We start from the raw sequence: 26,096 nt of genomic DNA on the forward strand, positions 1-26,096 counted from the left end.
ATGTGAATGGTTGGATATTTGAGTATTTTAATTGATCATCTATTAATCTAGAAAAAATAACTTGACATGATTTGAGGGCATGCTTTATAACAAAAATTGCATGTTTTTTAAACCATACCCATTATGCAAAAGTAAATGGTAGATGAAAATAGATAGCCAACTGATGTAAAACTTTTCCTTCTCTGCTATGGCCTATGCTTGCTGCAATGGTTTTCACTCATGGGGGAAAAGGAGGATATTTGGAATGAGGTATGGAGAATTGTTCCCATGAGCGGCAGAACAAACAACAGGGAATTTTGCTATGAAGAGAGACCTGATAAAAATAAAACAGAAATCAGGAACTCAGATCATTTCAAGATAATATATTATTTAAAATTACTTGAAGAAAATCAATTGTTATTGTGGGATATTTAAATGGTTTTACTATTCGTAGCCATGTATTATGTGGCATTTCATAACATCATATATGTGCTACCCCTAAACTAGAAATGCCTTTTCTTTGATATTGATGTTTCTCAACCTTTTTGAGTCCATATTTCCTTTTTTATAAACATTGAAATCTCACATATATTAGGATATTGTAATATGTGCCCCTGCTTCCAACACAGTCCTCTTACGCCTCCTCATACAGAATATAAGCTTTCTCTTATAGTTTTGCCATTCAAGAATATTCTAAGGAGCCCTACTTTATGTGATTTATAAAAACAGATTTTTAATATTCAATAGCCACTTTAAACTGCATACCCTACCCCATCTCCAGATTCTAACATGGCACCTACTCAGAGGAAAGGCTACCCCTTACAAAATGGAGCAAGCTAACTCAGCAGTACCAATGTTTATGTTCACCTCAAAGGGGTACAACACATGCCAGTTTCCCTTTTGGTGTGATACTGTTTAGTTGTGTACTTCAACTCATCACATTTGATAAATTGTCTGAAAGAAATTTTGTGCAACTGGAGAAGCAAAGGGAGTGAGGCAAAGCTGAGACTCATGGGTGTGGTCTCTGACTTTGAAGTCTTCTTTTAATTCTCAGAAGATAGCACAAAAAGTTTCACCAAGTTCTAACATCCAGCAAAATGGAGAACCTGGTCTGGGGAGCTTTCAGTTTGATCAGTGAAGTTGTCTTACCTTGTTTATCCTTATGCATTTAGCCAACCAGCTTATGGAAAAAATACAAAATCCAGATTCTGACGATGCTGGCTCTGTAAGTTGCCATTATTTCAGCTGTCTGATTGGGACACAGGAACAGTACTAGTATAGTGCAGTGTGCTATGGGTATATCTATAACCAAAGTTTACAACCTGGAAAGTGAGACTAGAAATGCAAACTGTCATTTGGGGAATTGGCTGCTTTTGCCTTGGAGCTCTCTTAAAAGTAGAAAATGATCTTAAGTAAATGTTACGAGTGACAGTTTTCATTCATTTCCTTTCTTCAAATAAGGAAAACACACATACTTCTTTAAAGGGTTACCTTAACTGTCTAAGACAGAGGGTATCCTTTTATTTATGCTTGTGTACTATATTATTGACTTATTTTCTGCTGTTTGCTTCTTATGTTTTTTTGTGGGTGAGGAGGCCAACAGAACTCAGATACAGAAAAGATAGGATGTATCTCTCACTTATTCACCTCTTTGTTTGCTAAGATGGCAACTTTTCTTAAATAGAATTTGAACTCTTATTATTCATACCCCAAGCGGTTGGGAAAAGCAGGTGACTTTCTTTTCTAGGGCATAGTGGAAGAGGTAGGAGGTAATTTCAGGTAATTTCTTTCCTCCATCCTGAAACTGCTTTAAACTTAAACTGGCCTCTCACAAGTGTGAACACTGGCAGAATACTTAGAATAGTGTTAGCAGTGAGGGAAACCCAGCAGAACGGTCTTTCCTACCTCCCAAATCACTCACGCTGTCTATCACCCCACAAAAAGTAGATCTTATTAAAGAATTATAAATCATTCTGGGGTGAAGGTGGCAGGAATCTACCTTTAAGCCTGTGTTTCTTTTTAATCTTGAAATGCATGTGTATGTGTGTGTATAAATAGTAAGAATTGAGCTGCTCTGGTTCAACTGGGCAATGGTGGTGGAACATTGTTTGGCTCACACAGTCCTAGTCTCAGTGGAGCTCCATAAGCACCATTACTTACCTTGATTATTACTTCACTAGAGGCCCGGTGCATGAAAATTCATGCACTGGAGGTGGGGGGTTCCTCAGCCGGGCCTGCCCCCTCTCACAGTCCAGGAGCCCTCAGGGGCAGGAGGCGACCTGGCGATCAGGGGAAGGGGACGCCCCATCATACCTCTGCTGCTGCCACTGCTGGCAGCGAAAGCCTTGGCCGGCCCTGGTTACCTGAGCCTTGGGCCGGCCCTGGGCAGCTGGGCAGCCAACATCTGAGGCTTGCCTGCGCCTTGGGCATCGGCTGGGCAGCCACCATCCAAGACTTGCCTGCGCCTTGGGCCGGCCCTGGGGGCTGAGAGGACTGGGGGAATCCGGAGGCATGTGCGCGGAGTGGCCAGGCCTGCCTGGGGGCGGGCCTGGCCTTGCCATGCGCCTGCCGCCCCAGCAGGGCTGAGGGGACTGGGCGCCGCCATATTTGAGGGCGGAGCAGTCAGATAGCATATTCCCTTCTTATTGGTTGTGGGCACTGCCATCTTTGAGGGTATGACAGTCAATTAGCATATTCCCTCCTTATTGGCTATGGGCGCACCATCTTTGCAATGGTGTGAGGGTCAATTAGCATATTCCCTCTTTATTAGATAGGATTTATTCAGGATTGGTTATCTATCACTTGGCAGCATAATACTGATTGCCATAGACAATAGGCTTAAGATATCCTATCTAATAATAGAGTAACATGTAAATTACCATCACTCTGCTACGCCCACGATTGGGCAGCGGGAGGCTGGGGGGCGGGACTCGGGGTGGCCTATCCGGCCATTGAGAGGCACGGATCCGCTGCCACTGAGTGGGGCTACCCTGCTGTTGAGAGGCGCAGAGGGCGGGACTCCCGCCCCCTGTGCCTCTCAACGGCCAGATCCGCAGCCGCTGAGGGGGCCTGCCGCCGACACCCAGCTGCGCCTCTCAACGGCAGGGTAGCCAGGTGTCCGCGGCAGCCCCCCTCAGCGGCCATTGAGAGGCACAGGGGGTGGGAGTCCTGCCCCCTGCACCTCTCAACAGCAGGGTAGCCCCCCTCAGCGGCCACGGACCATCAAAAGCGTGGGAGCTGGGTGCCTGTCCACTGGTGCACCAGGCCTTTCAGAAGCCTCCGGCTCGGCACCAGCGGACAGGCACCCAGCTCCACTGCGAAAAGCAAAAGCGTGTAGGGGACCCTACACGTGCATGATTCAATCATGTACTGGGCCTCTAGTTTTATCTATAAAATAGGAAAAGAAGAAAAGAAGTTCATTTAAAATTGTTGAAAAGGAGGCTGGGAGGAATTATAGTACCACTTTAGAAGTTTCAACATCCATATAGTTGGAGTCCCAGAAAGGGACACAGAAGAAATGAAATTGCCCAAAAAATAATTCCAGAAAATTTCACAAACTGAAGGATGAACTTCCAGATAGGTTAAGTACAAAATAAGGAATCAAAATGTTTCTGGATTTCAACAAAAACAAATGTAAGTTAGAAGAGAGCATAGCAAGGCTTTCCAAATTCTAAGGAATAATTACTTCTAACCTAGAACTCTTAACCTGGAAACTATCAGTTAAATCTGAGGCTGGAGTAAAGCTATTTTCAGTTACGCAAGGTTTCAAAAATTGTACTTCACAGACACTTTCTCAAAAGTAGCTACTGCGGGGATAACTTCACCAAATGGACAAGTAAACAAGGATAAAGATTTGGGATACTGAAAATGAGGGATTCAACTAGAGAAAGATAGTTGATTTAGGACATAGATCCCAAAGGAAATTCCCAAATTCAAGGTGAAAGAAGGTCTCATTTAGGCATAGAGGGCAGTAAGTCTAGACTGGAGCAAGTCAGAAAGCTCAAGGAGAGCTTCTTCTAAAAAGATGAAATTGATAAAATAACAAGTGTTTGAGTGGATTAAGGAGTTGTATTAATGATAATAATAAACTGCCCTAACTGATTTGGCTCAGTGGATAGAGTGTCAGCCCTCAAGCTGAAGGGTCGAGGGTTTGATTCTGATCAAGGGCATATACATCAGTTACTGGCTTGATTCCTGCCTGGTCAGGGCACATGCAGGAGGCAACCAATCATGTCTCACGTTGATGTTTCTCTCTCCCCTTTCCTTCCGCTCTCTCTAAAAATCAATGGGAAAAATATATCCTCAGGTAAAGATTAACACAAAAAAAGAAAAGAAATAAAGCAAACAAGAAGTTTTTTCAGGGAAAAGGTTTTTTAGAAAAGGAAAAAGCCATAGTATATGGGATGGGCAAAAGTAGATTTACAGTTGTATTATAAATAAGTAGTATAATAGTAAGTAAATAATAATACAAGAATAAACTCTGTGTTTTGAGTATTCACAACTGTAAATCTGCTTTTGCCCACCACTCTTTTATATCATTCAGCAATGAATAGCATTACATAGTCCTAAGAAAGTAAAAACTGAATGGTACTCTAACAAAAAATAGAACAGGGAGGACATTAAGTAGAGAGGCGGGTTGTTAAAGAGACCTTCATCCTTATTTTGCATAGTGGGAAGATGGGTAAAACTGAAAAATTAATAGTGTCAATGTAGTATGTTAGAGTACAGAAAGAAATACCAGGAAGAATAAACCAAAAGAGCTGAAAACTGTTGCCAAGGTGAAGCAGGAATGGGGAGAGGAGAGCAAGGGACTGTTGTTTTTCTTAAGCACTGTGAAACTATTTGACTGATTAAAATATAGATATATATAGCTTTAATTACAAAATAAAAACTTAATTAGGGTGAAAAGAACTAGAGATTAGATTTTAACGTCACAGAGACCTGGATTTTTCTAGGTCTTCCATTTTCTAATTCTGTGACCTTAGTCAATGTATTTTAACTTTTGACGACTTGTTTCCTTATCTAGAAAAAAAAGAAAATATATGCTGCTGCAGATGGAAGATTAAAATAAGGTAGTTTATGTAAAACATCTAGCAAGTAATATTACTTCATTAGGTGTCGATCCCTATCTCTTGCCCTAATGTTTGAAAATAGAGAACCACCTCCCATGAGAAACCACCACCCCATCATCATATTTGGTGGTGGGGAGAGGGGAAGCAGAAAATAGAGAACCACCCATGAGAAAATAGAGAAACCACCTCCTGCATTGTTGGGATGCTTGACATTCAAACAAGACTAAGATTGTCCTTCTGTTCCATGGCTGTGTGCTTCTTCGGGACTGAAGACATGCCATTGAGAGCTATGTCCTATCTCAACTATCTGTAGATAGTTTGAGAATTTAAATAAAATTGAGATGATTAGAGTATTGATAAGGGGAGCATTATGTTAAAAGGGTCACTGCTGCTTGGTAGGAGAAGAGCTGTGGTCACACTCAAATACATGAACTTCAGTGCAAATGCCATTAATGGTAAGTCTCTTCCATTCATAGATAAAACACTTTTATAGATAGACTAGAGGCCTGGTGCATGAATTTGTGCATTGGTGGGGTCCCTCAGCCTGGCCTGTGTCCTCTCACAATCCAGGACCCCTCAGGGGATGTAGTAATGCATGAAGCAGCAGGCGGCCAGGGAGGAGCCTGAGCCTGGGCCAGGTGCCGTGCCACTCCCCTGCTGCACCTGCCGCCACCACTTAGTAGCGCTGCCGTAGAGGCAGGAGAGGCTCACGCCACTGCAGCTGTGCTTGCCAGTCGTGAGCCCAGCGTCTGGTGCCCATTGGTCAGCTGAGCAGTGCTCCCACTATGGAAGCGCACTGACAACCACGCGGCAGCTCCTGCATTGAGTGTCTGCCCCCTGGTGGTCAGTGTGCATCATATCTACCAGTTGACTGGTCGTTGGTCATTCGGTCGTTTGGTTGTTCGGTTGCTTAGGCTTTTAAATATATAGATGAGTTGTGGAAATTTTATGGAACCAATATTATTGGAGTGCTATTGCTCTGGGCCATCTGCCAACATATCAAAATACCTTAAAAATAAAAATCATCTACCTTAGCAACTGCTATTTTTGTTTTCACATTCTATATACTTCTAGAACAATTAAAATGCAGATTACTGTGAAACAAAAGGACACTATGAAAGCCTGTTTCCCTACCTTGGTGCATATTTGTGTAGTGTTTTATGGAGTACAGTGTTTTCCCAGTTATAACTAGACACTCCTATGGCAGTGATTCTAAATCTGTGTCACATCTGCTTCCCCCTCTCCCCGCCACCAAATATGATCCAAGAAGTCTTAGACACTGTTTGCTGATAGTTGTTTTTTTGTGTGTGTTGTTTTTTTTTTTAACTACCCTTGATGCTTCTAATGTATTGACAGGTTGGAAACCTATATCCTGCAGCATGCTCTACCCCTACATACTAAACTGGGGCATATGAGGGAACTGAGGTCCACAGAAAGGTTAAATGACTTGCTCACTCTCACCCATTAACAAGCATGTCCAGACTTGACATATATTCTCTATGCCAACTCTGACTTTATCTTTGGTTGACTAGGCTTTTTAAATTTGATTGTAATCTATAAATTATCTTAATAGAGAAATTATTACACAAGATGTGGTCTCATCTAAAAATGGTTTGGAATCTTTATTTTATAATATTTTTGTATTTTTTCCAGATACAAAAGGAAGTAAACAGCAAATCAAAAATCTTATTAAATTTCCCTATAACAGTGTTAGGATTTACTAGGTCTGAATATTCATATTTGAGAAAAAATTGGCGTGTCCCTGAAAAGAGTGGAAACTTGGGTGATTTGGGCACAAATACAGGTTTGAAAGGTTGGTTTGTCAGGCCACACAGAGATTTTTGGGTCCTATCTCAGGAGTATTCAGCAGTTGGAGTGTGTTGCATGGTGTAAAAATAGTATGTCTGGTTTTAAACTTTTATCATATTAATACATTTAAAGTCACATCCTAAACATCTTGGGAATGACTGAAAATGTAGATCTGGAGATCTCTGTAATCTTATTTATTTTCTTACTGGAGTTCTCACAATTACTTCTAATAAAACAAGTTGTGACTTGCAAGCATTTGCCCAACAGTCTGTAGGTGTCCTCGGGGAAATTAAAAGCAGGAATATGAAGAGCTGTAGAGTCCCGTGCCAGTGGATAAGAGCACAGAGTACAGCTTTATGATTATGTGGGCTTTTGCTCATTCCCATTTATCATCGGTAATATTCTCAAGGCTAAATGACTGCTCAGCAATTTAAACTGTGATTTAAGAGAAAACAGGCCTTTTTGTGAAAAGGTCCTCTGTCTATCTCCTGAAATTTAACTCTTTTTAAAGAAGAGTTCTCTCCTTTTATAATGTTTTTGTTCTTTTACAGTAAATATCTCAAGAGATGCTGCAGAGCCTTAATCTGTTGATTCATGAGATTAACTGCTTCTTTTTCTTTATGAATCTGGTGCATCCTGTGACATCTCTTACATTATTGTCTTCTATTTGAGGGACCTTTTTCAGATAACTTGAAGGTTTGTTTTTCCCCAAAAACTTTTTTGGTTAAGACCAGAGCATAGGTACAATGTTATCCTACTCTTGTTAAGATCATTAGTAATACTATTTTATTGTCATGAATTTGGTAGAGTAGAAAACAAAGACTTAAGAAAAATCACACACTCAAACTTGCTACAAGATTTTGTGTGTGTGTTATTTAATAGTATGTAAGGGTTAATAGTCTCTTTACATAAAACAACAGACTTGTACTAAAATGCCTTTCTATTTTATGCATTACCTAGTTTTCCTTCTGACATTATATAGCTAATAAGTGGGCCTATTCTCTTTTGGTTTATACTTGGGAGAAAAAAAGTGTACATCTTATGACATAAAGTGGTACAATAATGCATATTGTTTCTTTCTCTCTCCACTATTTTAAAAAATTTAGGGTTTTTTTTTTTGCCCGGCTGGTGTGCCTCAGTGGTTGAGCATAGACCCATGCACCAGGAGGTCTCCAGTTCAATTCCTGGTGAGGGCACATGCCCGGGTTTCAGGCTCAATCCCCAATAGGGAGTGTGCAGGAGGCAGCCGATTGATATTTCTCATCTGTGTTTCTTTCTTTCCCTCTTCCTTCTTCTCTCTGAAATCAATAAAAACAAATATTTTTAATTACTTTTTTTCCTGCAATGGAAAAAAGATTTTGGTCTGGTTAACTGTATCAAAGAACACTGGACATTCAAATCAGTACTTCAAGAATATAAGCAGGAGGGAAGGCATAGTCTTTATTTCTTCCTCTAGATCAGTGGCTCTCAACCTTTCTAATGCCGCGACCCTTTAATACAGTTCCTCATGTTGTGGTGACCCCCAACCATAAAATTATTTTCGTTGCTACTTCATAGCTGTAATTTTGCTACTATTAAGAATCGTAATGTAAATATCTGTGTTGTCCGATGTTCTTAGGTGACCATGCTAGTGGTTCTCAACCTGTGGGTCGCTGCTGTAGAGCCTAAGACCATCGAAAAACACAGATATTTACATTACTATTCATTAACAGTAGCAAAATTACAGTTATGAAGTAGCAACGAAAATAATTTTATGGTTGGGGGTCACCACAACATGAGGAACTGTATTAAAGGGTCACGGCATTAGAAAGGTTGAGAAGCAGTGCTCTAGATTTTTATATCACTTAGTAGCTACATTTTTCCCTGCCTATTGTTAATTATGTCTCTTCAACCACTTTTGTCCAAAATTGAATACCTTTTCCCCGAAAACTTTTCTTCCTGTTTCTGTGTCTGGCTATCAGCGCTGTTTGCCAAGTATTTTGAAAATTATGGCTGGTGAACCATCTTCAACAGAATCACCTGGGTTACTGTGCTTATCAAAATGTAGATTTCAGGGCCCCATCCCAGGTAACTGATTCTGAATGCAGAGACCTGAATGCTGCCTTCTTGTCTAGATCCGATTGGCCAACTAATCCTGTTGATTTTACCTTTGAAATAAATATATCTCTTGAATCTATCCACCTTTCATTTCCCCTGCTCTATTCAAGCCCTCATCTTCCACCCAGAATAGAGCAAGTTTCCTATGAATATTCCTGTTTTGTCTCCCTCAGTTTATATTCCATGCTGGTGTCCAGTTTACCTTTCTAAAACATGTCCATCTTCTACTTGTAAATCCTCATTTCTCCTTAATGTCAGCAGGTTAAAGTCTAAATTTCTTAAAGTCTAAATTTTAAGGTCTACTACAGTCTGGCCATAACTGAGTCTGCTGCATATAGTTTATGCAGTTAGTACACTCTGCATCTCTAGGGGATACTATTCCAGTATGAATGCTGCCCCTAGGGTTTTTGCAGTGGCCCTGATGGTGGCCCTGATTATCCTGTCTGTACTTCCTCTCATCCCACACATCTGCTAGACTTCCATAAGTAGAATACCTCCAGTCCCTAAATGCACTATAGTAGATACTACTCAGTACCTCTGCCCTTTCAGAGTGCATGATCTTCCCTCTCATTCTCTACTTGTTGAAATCCTTCTCATATTCAGGGCACAGTCTAATTGTTAGATCCTCTGTGAAGCCCAACAGTTCTCTTTCTTTTTGTTCTTTTGAGGTGAAATTTACATACAATTAAATGCACAAATCTTGAGTGAACTATTGGGTGAGTTTCTACATACACTTCTACGTGTGCCTCCCAGGACCCTATTAAGCTATGCTCATACCTTTTTACACATTTATAATTGACTACTGATATGATTAATCATTTTCATGTGTGTCTGCCTTATGAAATTATGAGCTCCAATTAGAAGGGGGAAAAGGCAAGGATTACCTACTGTGTGTTCAGCACTCAACCAGTCTTGAATATTGTACCAATTAGGGTGCAGCTCAGCTCCTCTCTTAAGATACCCCCAAACACAGTGGCTTAAGACAGACATTTTATTTCATTTGTATATTCCAATTCAAAGTAGAAGACACTCAGAGCTGATCTGGCAGTCCCACAGTGTCAAGAACCTAAGCGTCTTCATTCTTGTTGTTCCACCATCTGTTTTGTTTAACCATCCCTGAAGTGTTGCCCTCACCACAAGGTCTGGTTGACTCACCACAACATTTCATCCAGCTAGAGAAGTGAGAAAGGTAAAGAAGAGAGTTCATCTTGGAAATTACATTTACTTTCTGATGACCAGAACATGGTCACATGACCACACAAGCTAAAAATCAGGAATACTAGAAGAGAATGCATATGAGGAACAAATAACATGTTTCATATATGGTCTCTTTTAATCTTCATAATAACCCTACAAGCTATATGTGGTAAGAAAACATAAGTGGAAAATAGAGCAAGACTGAAGAAAGAGGCTCGCCACTCCAGTTTATTAATACAGTTTATTATGCAAAATTTACAAATGAGGCATGTCTTGGAAAGCTGCAAGATGAAATGGATTCCCATGCTACTTGGCAGGCATCAAAGAATTATGCAAGGTGGAGAGGTGGGGATGGGGATGGAAGAAGAATAGTCAGGAGTGTTAGTACATTAATGCTACCAGGTCAGGACAACAACCTGCTCCAGGAACCAGCACATAGCAGGAGACCAGAGAGTGGTACTGATTTATGTCAGAATGAACATCACTTATGATTAGACAATATCTAAGGGGAGTTTACAGAAAGCAACCTCCATTCTGGCAGGAGTCAGCCTGTGGGGCAGACAGCAATAACATCATGGAATAGTCTCTTCTTCACAGGCTAGAAAATTGCAGATTAGTCATTAATTTTCACAATTTTATATCACATATTTTCATAGTATGGTATTATCTCTTTACTTCCAGGATATCCTGTGTACTTGCTTCTCACCATCTTGAAATGAAAGCTATATCAACCAGTTTGTAACCAAGGCCTACTTTATAATACAATTTGAAACAAAATGACTACTCATTTTAAATCTCTGGTGTCATTTATGAGGAAAAATAGATCATCATGTTTGCCAAGGAAAAGCTCCTATTCTGTATTTCTTTGGAAATGCTATTAAATAATAAAGTTGTAGGAGAGTATATTACTTAACCCCTTAATTTTGAAATCAAGGAAAATTGAGGTCCAAAGAAGATAAAGGATTTGTTCTTTTTTTTTTTTAATAAATCCTTATTGTTCAGATTATTACAGTTGTTCCTCTTTTTCCCTCCCATAGCTCCCCTCCACCCGGTTCCCACCTTACCCTCTGCCTACCCACTGTCCTCATCCATAGGTGTACGATTTTTGTCCAGTCTCTTCCCGCAACCCCCACACCCCTTTAACCTCGAGAATTGTCAGTCCACTCCCTTTCTACACTCAGGAAGAACAAAAGATAAAATATTTAACTGTAGCAGTGTTTGACTATATTTTGTGCAGTGAGAAAACCTGAAGTCATTTTTAAGGTCCACCGTTTCTTACTTCTTTTCAGTCGGGTCAAGTTTCTAAACTTTCTAAATCTCCTTGTTCCATCTAATGAAAAGAAAATAGGATTCTACTAAGTCTCCTACCTACCTACTCCAGGACTTCTGTGAGGATCAAATGAGATGAGGCACAGGAAAATGCTTCACAAACATTTGATTGAACTGTAAAATGTTTGCACCTTGTTATAAAGCAAGTCGGGTTCCTGGGCTGAAGAAACTCCAAGGAGGCTAGTTGCTAGGAAGAGGAAGCCAGGCGTTGCTATGTGAGGTTTTTGCCTGATGCCCACAGCCACTGTTTCCGGACTGGCTAGGCTGTGGGCTGCATTTTGCACCATGGGGTCTTGGCAGCTGTTGGATGCGATTTGATCAAGTGTCACTCCGGGGTGGTGGCGAGGCCTGTGTCCCGCTTGGGGGAAGCTGAGTATTGCTTTGTGAGCGCCAGGTTCATAGTGCTGTATATTTTTAAACTAGAGGCCTGGTGCATGAAATTCGTGCATGGGGTGGGGAGGTGTCCCTCAGCCCAGCCTGCACCCTCTCCAATCGGGGACCCCTTGAGGGATGTCGGACATCCCTCTCACAATCCAGGACTGCTCGCTCCCAACTGCTCACCTGCCTCTGCCTGATTACCCCTAACCACTTCTGCCTGCCAGCCTGATCACCCCCTAACCACTCTCCTGCCAGGCTGATCGACGCCTAACTGCTCCCCGGCTGGCCCAATTGCCCCTAACTGCCCTCCCCTGTAGGCCTGGTCACCCCTAACTGCCCTCCCCTGCCAGTCTGGTCGCCCCTAACTGTCCTCCCCTGCAGGCCTGGTCGCCCCCAACTGTCCTCCCCTGCAGGCCTGGTCGCCCCCAACTGCCCTCCCCTGCAGGCCTGGTCCCCCCCAACTGCCCTCCCCTGCTGGCCTGGTCTCCCCCAATTGCCCTCTTCTGTTGGCCCAGGAACCCCTAACTGCCCTCCCTGCTTGCCTGATCGCCCACAACTGCCCTCCCTACAGGCCTGGTCCCTCCCCAACTGCCCTCCCTTGCAGGCCTGGTCCCCCCCCAACTGCCCTCCCCTGCTGGCCTGGTCCCCCCCCAACTGCCCTCCCCTGCTGGCCTGGTCTCCCCCAATTACTCTCTTTTGCTGGCCCAGGAACCCCTAACTGCCCTCCTTGCTTGCCTGATTGCCCACAACTGCCCTCCCCTACAGGCCTGGTCCCCCCCCAACTTCCCTCCTCTGCTGGCCCGGTCCCCCCCAACTGCCCTCCCCTGCAGGCCTGGTTCCCCCCAGCCTGCCCTCCCCTGCTGGCCAGGTCTCTCCCCAACTGCCCTCCCCTTCAGGCCTAGGTCCCCCCCAACTGCCTTCCCTTGTTGGACTGGTCTCCCCCAACTGCCCTGCTCTGCCAGCCTGGTCACCTCCAACTGCCGTTCTCTGCTGGCCTGGTCACCCCTAACTGCCCACAACTGCCCTCCCCTGCAGGCCATCTTGTGGCGGCCATCTTGTCTCCACATGGGGGCAGCCATCTTTGACCACATGGGGGCGGCCATCTTGTGTCTTGGAGTGACGGTCAATTTGCATATTACTCTTTTATTAGATAGGATGGCCAGTGCGTATCATGGCAGCTCCTGCGTTGAGCGTCTGTCCCCTGGTGGTCAGCATGCATCATAGCTACCGGTCGGACGGACGGACACTTAGCCTTTTATATATATAGATGTGACCACTTTCCTCTCCAAATTATATAGCCTTTGGCTATCTCAGGGTAGTCATATATATGTTTTAAGTTGCAGCTAGTGGTGCTTTCATGAGAATAGGTTTCATGTCTGTTTTGTTCTCACTGCATCAGTGGTGCCCAACAAAGCTCTGATCGTAGTTGGTACTCAGTAAATGTTGTACTGAATGAACATCCACCATGGCACTCTGGGAGAATGCTTTGCAGCAGGTTTGAATGAAAATCTTTTAACTAAGGATTTGTAACTCTAGGCAGGTATTTCAATTGCACTGAGCCTTATCAGTGGAAATATGAATAATAGAGAATGATGACTTGGTGAAAAAACTTTGTGAAAGGAACCCAACTCTTAAGGTAGTGCCGCTTCTGAAGCCCCTTGCTGCACCTGACACAGTGCTTTACATGTCGTAAGCAAGTACATACTTTAGTTTTTTGTAATTGAATTCAATAGTAATGGGATGTATTTTATTAAAATAAAAATTTGTCCTAGCAGTTGGCAAACTTTTGTTGGAGTTGGGCAACTTTACCAAGGGAAGATAAAATTATCTCCCTTGTACAGGCTGCCTCTCCTAGCCTAGGACAGTTTCGTTATTGAACCAAGGATCAGTGAAGGAGGAAGCAACTTGCTGCCCAGGGATTATCTTGGTACTTCCTCCTGGTGTCATGTGCTGTACCTGGGAAGCAGAACAGGAACTTACTGCCCCCCATTTTCCTTCTGGCAAGAACCACCCAGGGGAAAAAAGGAACTCCTGATGGAGGTGAGTGGGTGGAAACTACCCTGGCCTCTGGAGAATTAGGGGAGAGGAAGCACTTTTCTTAGTGTGTGATGGAAAGAAACCAGCAAACCAGGCCCAGAAATAAAGAAATTACTATGGAAGGCTTTCCTAAAAATATATTTAAAAGAGTGAAACCATAAGTAGCAGAGTGTTTCCAAGACAGAGATTGCTCTAGCTTGGACTTTCTGGGCTTGGGGAGTGAGAATGGCCATAAGATTTGGGTTTGAGCGTGTTTACTATAAATAAAGCCATTTCCCTAGAGTCTGTGCAGGAGACATGCCAAAATGTAATTGAAATGTGACTGCTTCTTAAATTGTGAAATAAAATTTACATTTAACAAATGCTTTAAAAAATAGAGGAACAAGTGGCTTTAAAGTTCAAGGTGTTAATATTTGAAATCTGTCCAATTTAATTAGCTGGGTCCCAGAGACTGATTCCTTTTTCTCTGGTCAGTGTCACTGATCTAACACCCAATTCTCTTCTTGGTTGTGAGATAGGAATTAAATGTATCATTCCTTTAGTTGTATTGACCTGAATCATATCTACCCAGCATACATTCTTATTTCAAGAAATAGAATGCATCCATGTGGAATTTACTCAGTAACTCAGTGACATTTGTATGATCTAATTCAAGGACCTGAATTGAAGGCTCCACATGATTTACTTACATATGATGCAACTATTTTTAATTCTGCATTTACATTTTTAAAAACAAGAATGTACCTTCTTGATGGAACAGACATGCATTTTTAGACTTGCAGATTCAAGAACTGTAGAACAAAGTAGTTTCTTAGAAATCGATTCTAAACATCTTTTTTATATTAGAGAGGAAAAAACTTGGGTACAAAAAGATTTAGTGGCCCTAAACTAAGGTCAGAGGTCAGATAGTGCTAGAACAAAACAAGAAACTAGATGTGTTCCCAATTCAGGGCTCTTGTTTGTCCCAGATTTTAAAATATGGGAGAAGCCTTGGCCGGTGTGGCTCAGTTGGTTGAGCGTCATCCCATGTACCAAAAAGGTCTTGGTTTCGATTCCCGGTCAGGGCACATAATCAGGTTGTAGGTTCAATCCCTGGTCCAGATGCATCCTGCATATGGGAGGCAACCAATGGAGGTTTCTCTCTCTCTCTCCAAAGTCAATCTAAAAAAACATTTAAATATCTATATGGATAAGATTTACATTGACGATTTGTACTGATATGTGCGGCTTCTTAAGCCAGTGATAAAATAACTTAAAACCTCTAATTTCTACATTAGCGTATTGCAGTATATCATACTCCCTGTAGCTACCTAACCCATATATTTCTTTTCCTGATTGTATGCTTATTTGTAATCTCCTGTGTAAGCTGCCTTAAATCCTCCTTTGATTGATTTAGTATATAAATAAAGTATTCAAAGTGATACATAGTATTAATACTAACTACTTATGTTTCCATCATGTCTATGGCATGAAAGAAATCCTGGCAATGTTGATTATTCTAACAGTATTTCATCTTTTCCATCTATCAGAAGTAGCAATAGAGACAAACTTCCTGAGTGGAATGTTTAAAGAGATTACCATTCTTTTATTTCTTCAGAAAGTAATGACACTGTGGTCCTCATAATAAAAACCTTGAAATTGTTTTTAGTAAGCCTGAAAATTGACCTCAGAATATATTTATTATCTTAAAATGAAAGACTGTCCAATAAGATTGAAATGTTACTTAGGTATTTAAAAGAGCATTGTGATTAATGTTCATACATTTTTTACAAAGGTGCCAAGGCCATTCAGTGGAAAAAGAAGAACTTTTTAACAAATAGTATTAGGACAGTTGAATGGCCACATGCAAAAGAAGGAATCTGGACATCTACCTCACACCATATACAAATCAACTCAATATGGATCAAAGATCTAAAGCTAAAATTACAAAATTATTAAAAGAAAACATAGGTGATAGTCTGTACGACCTTGGATTGGGCAGTGGTTTCTTAGATATGGCACAAAAAGCACAAGCAACAAAAGAAAAAAATAGATAAATTGAGCTTCATCAAAATTTAAAACTTTGCATATCAAAGGATACTATCAAGGAAATGAAAAGACAATCTAAACAATGGAAGAAAATATTTACAAATTATATATATACACACATGTACATATATATGTGTGCATATATATTACATATATACTATATAGATAATACATAAGACATAATGCATATATATGTATATATATATACACATATATCTGATAAGTCTGTAGTTTTCAGAATATATAAAGAACTCTTACCAGGTATACCGGTTAATAATGCGGATTTTTTTCAATAGATGGAGTTATATATATATGCGATTTGATATTTATGCTATTTTGTTGTTTTGACAACAAGCTTCAAAACTTCATATGTCAAATTTTCTGAAGATGTTAACATCATAGATATTTTTACGCTTAAAAATGTCGAATTTCATGCCAAAAAAAGAACATTTGCGGGAAGTTTTAATTCATTATTTTATTTTGAAGAGAAGTGCTGCTGAATACTCCAGGAAGCTTATGGTGAACATGCTCCATCTCAAGATACCTGTGAACGCTGGTTTAAACTTTAAAAGTGATGATTTTGATGTGAAAGACAAAGACATCCAGGTCAACCGAAAAAGTTTGAAGACCAACCATTACAAGCATTATTGGATGAAGATGCGTGTCAAACTCAAAAACAACTTGCAAAAAGATTAAACGCTCAGCAAACAATTTCCAATTGTTTACAAGCAATGGCAAAGATTTTAAAGGAAGGAAAATGGGTGCCACATCAACTGAACGAAAGACAAATGGAAACCGAAAAGTCATCAGTAAAATGTTGCTTCAACAGCACGAAAGAAAGTCTTTTTTGCATTGAATTGTGACTGGCGATGAAAAGTGGATTTATTTTGAGAATCCAAATGCACAAAATCATGGGTTGATCCAGGTCAACCATTAATATCGACTGCAAGGCCAAATTGCTTTGGAAAGAAGACAATGCTCTGCGTTTGGTGGGATCAGGAAGGTGTGGTGTATGATGAGCTTCTAAAACCAGGTGAAACCATTGATACTGATTGCTACCAACAACAAATAATCAATTTGAATCACTCTTTGATCGTAAAATGACCAGAATGGGCCAGAAGACACAGCAAAGTAATTTTGCTTCATGATAACGCACCATCACACACTTCAAAACCAGTTAAAGACATGTTAAAAGATCTTGCCTGGGAAGTATTAACCCACCCGTTGTATTCACCAGAACTTGCTCCTTTAGATTACCACTTGTTCCGATCTATGGCACATGCACTTTCTGAGCAGCACTTCAAAACATACGAAGAAGTGGAAAATTGGCTCTCTGAATGGTCTGCCTCAAAACAAGAAAAGTTCTATTGGGACGGTATCCACAAATTACCTGAAAGATGGGAGAAATGTATAGCTAGCAATGGACATTACTTTGAATAAAGCACTTTTGATGTTTCTCTTGAAATTATCGTGTTTTCTTTGATTACAAAATCTGCATTATTAACCGGTACACCTAGTACAAGTCAGCATTAGAAAGACAACCCAGTTAAAAAGTGGGCCAAGGACTTCATTAGACGTTTCTCCAAAGAAGATATGCAAATGACCAATAGACAGTGGAAAAATGCTTAACATCTTTAAGGAAATGCAAATCAAAGCTATGGTGAGGTACCACTTAACACCCACTAGGATGCATATAATTTTTAAATGGACAATAAAGGTTGGTGAAGATGTGAAGAAATTGAAACTGTTGTACTTTGCTAGCGGAAATATAAAATGATACAGCTTCTTTGGAAACAGTTTTGGCAGTTCCTTGAAAAGTTAAACAGAATTTCCATCTGACCCAGCAGTTCTTCACCTTGGTATATATCCAAGAGAATTGAAAACATGTTCACACAAATATGTGTACACAAATAGTAGCTTTATTCAAAACTAGAGGCCCGGTGCACGAAATTTGTGCACGGGGGGGGGGGGAAGGGCAGGGAGGTGTGTGTCTTCAGCCCAGCCTGCACCCTGTCCAATCTGGGACCCCTCAAGGGATGTCCGACTGCCCATTTAGGCCTGAACTGACTGCCCATTTTGGCCCGATGGGATCGGGCCTAAACAGGCAGTTGGTCATCCCTCTCACAATCCAGGACTGCTGGCTCCCAACTGCTCACCTGCCTGCCTTCCTAATTGCTCCTAACCGCTTCTTCCTGCCAGCCTGATCACCACCTAACCACTCCCTGCCAGCCTGATTGATGCCTAACTGCTCCCCTGCCAGCCTGTTGCCCCTAACTGCCCTCCCCAGCAGGCCTGGTCACCCCTAACTGCCCTCCCCTGCAGGCCTGGTCCCTCCCAACAGCCCTCCCCCGCTGGCCTGGTCCCTCTCAACTGCCCTCCCCTGCTGGCCATCTTGTGGCAGCTATCTTGTGTCCATATGGGGGCAGCCATCTTTGACCACATGGGGGCAGCCATCTTGTGTGTTGGAGTGATGGTCAATTTGCATATTACTCTTTTATTAGATAGGATAACCAAAAAGTGGAAACAACCTAAATGCCCATTAATTGAAGAATGACTAAGCAAAATGTGTATATCTGCAGTGGAATATTATTCAGGCATAAAAAGCAATGAAGAACTATTACTTGCTAAAGCATGGATAAACCTTGGAAATTTTATGCCATGTGAAAAATGCCAGACACAAAGACCATATATTGTATGATTCCATTCATATGAAATGTCCAAAATAGTCAAATGGATAGCATTAGAAAGCTGATCCGTGGTTGCCAGGGATGGAGGGAGGGAGGAATTGGGACTTCTAATAGGTACAGTGCTTCTTTATGTGGTGACAAAAATGTTCTGGAATCATAATGGTGATGATTGCACAACATAGGGAATACACTAAAAAACAAAAAAGTATACTTTACAATGGTGCATTTTATATTATATGAATTATACCTTAATGTAAAATACTAAATTAAAGGAATTATACCTAAAGATAAAATGAAAGACATTATGAAAGATTAGAAACTGATATTGTTAAGAATTTCCAATTTTAAAGAAGCTAAAAATGGGCAAAGGACCTATATAGAAACTTTTCAAAAGTGGACATACAGAAGGCCAAGAGACATATGAAAACATGCTCAAAGTCACTAATCATCCAAGATATGCAAATCAAAACAACAATGAGGTACCGCTCACACCTGTCAGGATAGCTATCATCAACAAATCAACAAATGACAAGTGCTGTCAAGGATGCGGAGAAAAAGGAACCCTCGTGCACTACTGGTGGGAATGCAGACTGGTGCAGCCACTGTGAAAAACAGTATGGAGTTTCCTCAGAAAATTAAAAATGGAACTCCCATTTGACCCAGTAATCCCACTTCCAGGAATATATTCCAAGAAATCAGAAACACCAATCAGAAAGAATATATGCACCCCTATGTTGTGCATTTCTATAAAGTATTAATAACAAAATTTACAATAGCTAAGATTTGGAAACAGCCTAAGTGCCCATCAGCAGATGAGTGGATTAAAAAACAGTGGTATATCTACACAATGGAATACTACACTGCTGTAAAAAAGAAAGAACTCTTACTATTTGCAACAGCATGAATGGACCGGGAGAGCATTATGCTAAGCAAAATAAGCCAGTCGGAGAAAAATAAACATCACATGCTCTCACTCAACATAAACTGATGAACAAAAATAGATCCAAAGACATAGAAGCATCGAACAGACCATCAAACCTCAGAGGGAAGGCCTGGCGGGGTGGGGGTAAGAGATCAACCGAAGGACTTGTATGTAACCAATGGACACAGTAGCGGGGTGAGGGCATGTGCTGGGGGGTGGGAGCAGCTAGGAAGAGGTCAATGGCTTGTGCTGGAGGGTGGGAGCGGCCTAGAGGTCAAAGGAGACATGTAATACTTTAAACAATAAAGAGCTTAAATTAAAAAAAAGAAGCTAAATAATTTGGTACTCCCAATACCTCCTGTAACTGATAGAGAACTTTGTCTACTCTGTGGCCTTCAGCGGGTTAAAAGAAAGGTCCTGTGGTATGGTTTTTATAGCTGGACAGGAGGAATCAGTTATTGGATGGCTCTCTGCTCAGAGCTAAGGAATGTGGTTAGAGATGTTATGTAAATTGAGATGAAAAAACCAAATTACTGTACTTCCACTGAGTAAATCACCTGTAGTTCAGGCGGAGCAGGGAGGTTGGAAAACTAATATGGAGTGGGGGCAGTACTTGAAGGAACGTGATTTTTCTTTTTAAATACACAATCCAACAGCAGCTCTCCCTAGATTTTGTGCTAAAATAAGAGCATTTTCACACATCTTAATTGCTCTGTGATAACAACAGTGTGAACTTCATCCACAAACATTTATTGTGTATTTAATTTTGCTCTAATTTCAGTGTAGCAAGAAGTCACCTTGTGAGTGGGAGTAACTGTCCATTTAGTGAAAAGAAATATCTTCCCATGTTGTTAATTCTGTTGTACATTTCTATAAAGTATTAATAACACAATGGCCTTTTATATTTCTCCATTTTTAGGTTGCACTTCACTATTTTCAAAGTAGCATCTTTATCAACTGGAACCACGTTTGCTTCTTAAACATTAGTAAAGAATATCTTTTAAAATGTAGAAGTTAAGGTTTCACAGTATTTCTTATTAGGATTTAAGATGAGACTTTTATGCCTTTATAAACCTTTATAGTACTTGATGCTATAATGTTCATGATAAACCATATAGAACTGTCTTTAAAGATGCATTTTTTAAATGAGATTTAGCTAACTTAATAGTGATAAATTGTTCTGGTTATTTTCCAGACCTGTCATTTACTCCATCCTTTATAGTGATGCTACAGGACAGAGAGGAATGGATAAAAACATTGGTGAGCAACTCAATAAAGCTTATGAAGCCTTCCGACAGGCATGCATGGATAGAGATTCTGCAGTAAAAGAACTACAGCAAAAGGTATATGGTTTTGGTTTTCAAAGTTATTTATCCTCGTAAATGAAATTTGAGAGTCTTTTGCTACTGAAAAAATATTATATTGTTAGAAACTGTCTTAACTATAATTACTGAAACATGGGGCTATATTAATGGATATAATCTGAGATTTTTATGTGACCTGTGGGAAGAGTTCATTTAAAGGTAATTGTATAAAGAAAATATTACAAATGGTCTTTCATAAATATTTTTTCAATTACAGTTGACATTCAATATTTTATATTAGTTTCATAGTTTTTCCATAAAATGATAAACTGAAAGAAGTATCACTCTTAGTTTTGTGTTTTGTTTTTATATATTTTTATTGATTTCAGAGAGCAAAGGAGAGGGAGAGAGAGAAACATCAGTGATGACAGAGAATCATTGATTGGCTGCCTCCTGCATTCCCCACACTGGGGATTGAGCCAGCAACCCAGGCATGTGCCCTGACCGGGAATGGAACCATGACTTCATTGTTCATAGGTCAATGCTCAACCACTGAGCCATGCTGGCTAGGCATGTTTTTTTGTTTGTTTGTTTGTTTGTTTTTACATTGTTATTTGGCAAGCAGGAAGACAGTACAAATTTTAAAATATCCTAGAACTAATTTGTTATTAATTTATAATAGTCTTCCATCTTTAACTCTTAACAGAAAAATAGACTATCTCAGTGAAATATTTAAGGACTTAACAGAAGTTTCAGCTTTGTAAAATTACCTCTATACACAGTGTACTATAGGGTGATCCTATGATTCCTAAAAGAAGCTGTGAAGGTATATTAGGACCCAGTCATATTAATACATGTCTAAGTAGTTTGTACTTTATTCTTATTCAGTCAGAATTTACTGAAGGATTAATATACGCTTTAGAAAAGTCTAGTATATAGTTATACAAAAAACTGTGGGATAGAAGATAGGATAGAGAACAATATGGAATTCAGCTCAACAAACATATCAATGCTAAGCAATGTTCTAAGAGCCAGGAATTTAAAAGTAAGTGGCAACCATCAAGTTGAACATTATGTACTTTTAATGTATAATTATGTTATACTTCTGTTTTTAAAAGAAAAAAATGAGTGACATCCATTTCAAGCAATCAAAATAAGGAATTAAAGTATTAGGAAATCTAAGAGATCTAAGATTTATGTAGGCGATAGAATGGAAAGCAGGTGACACCTGAATGCAGGCTACTTCTAGGGTGACAGCCTGGATTCTAGAATGATAACCAAATATCTGGAATAGAAACTGAGTTAATGGTGGTGCTGATAACTGAAACCAAGAATGAGAGAAGGTGCAAATTTGGAGATAGAGAAATAAGATGTGTAATTCTGTTTTAGTCATTAGGTTTAGTTACCTATGGGGCATGCAGGTGGAGTGTTTAATGGATGTTTGCAAATATGGATGTAGAGTTCTGAATTGGAGATTGCAGATGCAGATTACAGAATAACAGGTTTGCCCTAGCCGGCTTGGCTCAGTGGATAGGGTGTCGACCTGCGGACTGAAGGGCCGGGGGTTCAATTCTGATCATGGGCATATGCCTGGGTTGCAGGTTCGATCCCCAGCAGGGGGCATGCAGGAGGCAACCGATCAATGATTCTCTCTCATCATTGAAGATTCTATCTCTCTCTCCCTCTCCCTCCTCTCTGAAATCAATAAAAATATAAAGAATAAATAAAAATAAAATAGAATAACAGGTCTTATTATAGCCTTGAATGTGGATAACACTTCTTAGTGTTTAGGGTAAGGAAATAGTTGAAGGACCAAAAGGTAAGAGGAAGGAAATGAGGTCAACCCATTGGTCAGGAATAGGTTAAGGAATTTACTGTGAACAAGAGGAGAAACATCTATTCCTCTGAGAACTGGAGGGAACAAAAGGGAAAGAAATAACTGTAAATGAAAATAAGTTTGCAGATAGGAGGTGGTGGTGGCCAGAAATTACAAGGGTTATCATGTATCACTTATATGTAAAATCTAAAAAAGTCAAACTTATAAAAAACAGTTAAATGGTGGTAACCAGGAGATGGTGTGAGGGGAGGGAAATAAGATTGATGGTGTTTAAGGTTACAAACATGTGGTAAATAAGGGTACAAACAAGTAATAAATAAGACAGAGATCTAATGAACAATAAAATGAATATAGACAATAACATTTTACTATAATTATGTAATGTGATAACACTACAATGTTTATTATAATATATACATGTATCAAAATAACATGCTATACACCTTAAACTTGCACAGTGTTACACATCAGATTTATTCAGTAAATTCATCTGAGCCTTCAGTAAGTCAGATCTTTTCGCTGGTAGGGGATCTTGGCTCAATGCTGATGAAAAGGAAATATCTATGAATCACAATAAAGCAAAGTGCAATAAAACAAAGTATGCCTATAATACAAAGTAATAAGAGTTCTGACATTGGGTTTTATACTTTAAATCTCATTTATTTTTAACTTTTTCTAAAATATGTTTGTGTGAAGACACTTATACTTCCTTTTGACATTTCTTGGGATTTTATTTTATGAAACATTTATTGTTTTTGAACTTACAGAATCAAAAGTACCAAATGTAAATCACTAACTTCTTCTCATGTATCTACTCCCAGAAATAACATTGAACTTTAAAGTAAACAAGCTAGTTATTTCTCACTTATAATCCTTAGTAACAAGTTCTCAAACTTCTATCTACACTAATAAAAAGAGTAAGATGCAAATGACCGTACCTTCATGATGCCCACCAGCCAATCAGTAGTGAGTATGCAAATTAACCCAACAAAGATGGCAGGTTAATTTGCATATGCAGGTACCGAGCAGCGGGGGCAGGGCGGGAAGCTTGCATTGTTGCCATGGCGATGACACAGGCATTCCGCACTGTCCCAGCCACTTGGGGCCTCTGGGCAGTGTGGGAAGGCGAAAAGGCAGCTCCAGGCCAGAGCAAAAAGGCGGCTCCGGCCGGAGCGAAGGCCGTGCCGGCAGCCAGGGGAAGGAAGGTCCATTCTTGCACGAATCTTTGTGCATCGGGCCTCTAGTCTATAATAATAAAAGCGTAATATGTTAATTAGACTGGACGACCTTTCGGGTGAAGCCAGGGCTGTGAGGGAAGCCTGGGTCCTGGGTGCCTGCTGGCAGCCGGAGGGAAGCCCGGGTCCAGGTGCCAGAGGGAAGCCGGTGCCGGCAGCCAGGGGATGAAGGCCTACTCTTGCATGAATTTCATGCATTGGGCCTCTAGTATGAAGATAAGAGCAAAGGCTCTGAAGTCAGACCTAAGTTTTAAATACCATTTTGAGCACTTCCAAGATTTTTAGCATGGATGAATAGAAGATTGATGCAGCCACAGAAGTAGAGAATGCTGATTTTAGTAAAGGAAATTATTACTTTATTTGGCTTGGATATTTTGAGTTCACATGTTGGATCAAGAGCTAGGGGAAGATGATCAGCAGGCATTTGAAATATGGATCTCTGGAATAAGGTACCAGTTGGAAATACAACTTTGGAAGTTGTCTTTATAGAGATGATACTTGAAGTGATAGGAGAAAGAGGTACCAAGGAGAAAGAGAAGAAGAGAAGCAACAGGACAACCTTGGAAAAGTTGCATACCAGCAAATTGGATAACTTTGATCAAATGGCTAAAAACACTCAAGCTGCCAAGACGAAATCATGAAAAATAAAAAATCTAAGAGATTGAAACAGTAATCAAAAAGTTCCCAACAAAGAAAGTCCAGGACCCAGATGCTTCACTGATGAATTCTACCAAACCTTTAAATAAGAATTAATAACAATCCTTTTCAAATTCTCCAAAAAAATTTGATTAGGATAGAATACTTCCTAACTCATTCTTTGAGCCAACATTACCCTGATACCAAAGCCAGATAAAAACAGTACAAGAGAACTAAACTAATATCCTTTACAGATGTTGATGTAAAAATCCTCAACAAAATACTAGCAAACCTAATTCAGCAGCATATATTACAAGCATTACACACCTTGACCAAATCAGATTTATTCCTGTAATGCAAGGATGGTTTAACATACAAAATCAGTCAAGGTAATACCATCTTAACAGAATGTTTGGATGAACAAAATGCTATATATACATACAATGAAATATTATCCGGCCTTTAAAAGGAAGTAAATCTGACACATGGTACAACATAGATGAACCTTTAAGATATTATGTTAAGTGAAACAAGACTCATAACAAAAGATGATTCTACTTTTATGAGATACTTAGAGTAGTCTAATTCATAGAGACAGAAAATAGGGTGGTTTCTAGAGGCTAGGGGAGGAGAATGGAGAGTTAGTGTTTAACAGGTACAGAATTTCATTTGGGGAAGATGAAAAAGTTATGGAGCTGGATAGTGGTGATCGTTGCACAACAATGTGGGTATACTTAATGCCACAGAACTGTACACTTAGAACTGGTTACAATGGCAAATTTTATGTTGTATATATTTTACCACAACCTTTAAAAAAATCTATTACAAAAAAATATATAATTGGTGTAATCTAGGTTTTCTGACTAGCTGTTTTATTGCTATCCATCTGTCATTCATCAGTTTGAACAGACTCACCAGGCTTTTACCATTTAGCTGTTCACATGCCAAGCCAGTTCTTGTCACAGTGTTTCTTCTAGTTCACTGCAATCTAAGACTGTGAGGCCCCTCTTTGAGAAGTCAGTGTGCTACATCCATTTAATAACATTCTGTCAAGCAGATGCATTTGAGTATTTCAAATTAATAAGGGAGACAAAGACAAGGCAGGTAAGTGATTTTTAAAATATTGTTGGCCACAATTACAAAAACAGCACATGCTTATTGATAAAAATGCAAATAATTCAAGAAATACAGAATAAAAAGTGATGGTCCTCTTTCTCACTCCCCAGAGTTAACCATTGTTAGTAATTTGATATATATCCTCCTAGAATATGTGAATCATGTTTTATCAAAAATAGAATCATGCTAATCTGAAAAAGGTTTTAAGGTTTTTTAAATACTTTTCATTGTCATCATCACTAAGATTTAGTGAGGCCTATGTTTGTCAGAGTGCTTTACAATCATCACACAAATCTTATAAGGAAATATTTCCATTTTTCAGATGATGAAATGAAATGCAGAAAGGTGAAATTACTTGACCACAAGCACATAACTACATAACTAATTAGTAAAGCTAGTAGAACTTGGATTTGAAAAAATCTGCTTGACCACA

At 39.9% G+C, this 26,096-nt stretch overlaps 1 protein-coding gene across 3 annotated transcripts in view; it reads left to right on the forward strand.

Moving 5' to 3' along the window:
• TANK (TRAF family member associated NFKB activator) overlaps positions 1 to 26,096 on the forward strand; it is a 104,376-nt gene that overhangs the window by 26,639 nt on the left and 51,641 nt on the right. For all 3 annotated transcript variants that reach the window (XM_028141109.2, XM_028141107.2, XM_028141110.2), the window contains exon 2: positions 20,731 to 20,878. In XM_028141109.2, the coding sequence (XP_027996910.2) occupies positions 20,780 to 20,878 (99 nt within the window). In that variant the 5' untranslated portion in view covers positions 20,731 to 20,779. The remainder of the gene's footprint in view (positions 1 to 20,730; positions 20,879 to 26,096) is intronic.

Source organism: Eptesicus fuscus, chromosome 11 (genome assembly GCF_027574615.1).
Source record: "Eptesicus fuscus isolate TK198812 chromosome 11, DD_ASM_mEF_20220401, whole genome shotgun sequence".
Classification (NCBI taxonomy): domain Eukaryota; kingdom Metazoa; phylum Chordata; class Mammalia; order Chiroptera; family Vespertilionidae; genus Eptesicus; species Eptesicus fuscus.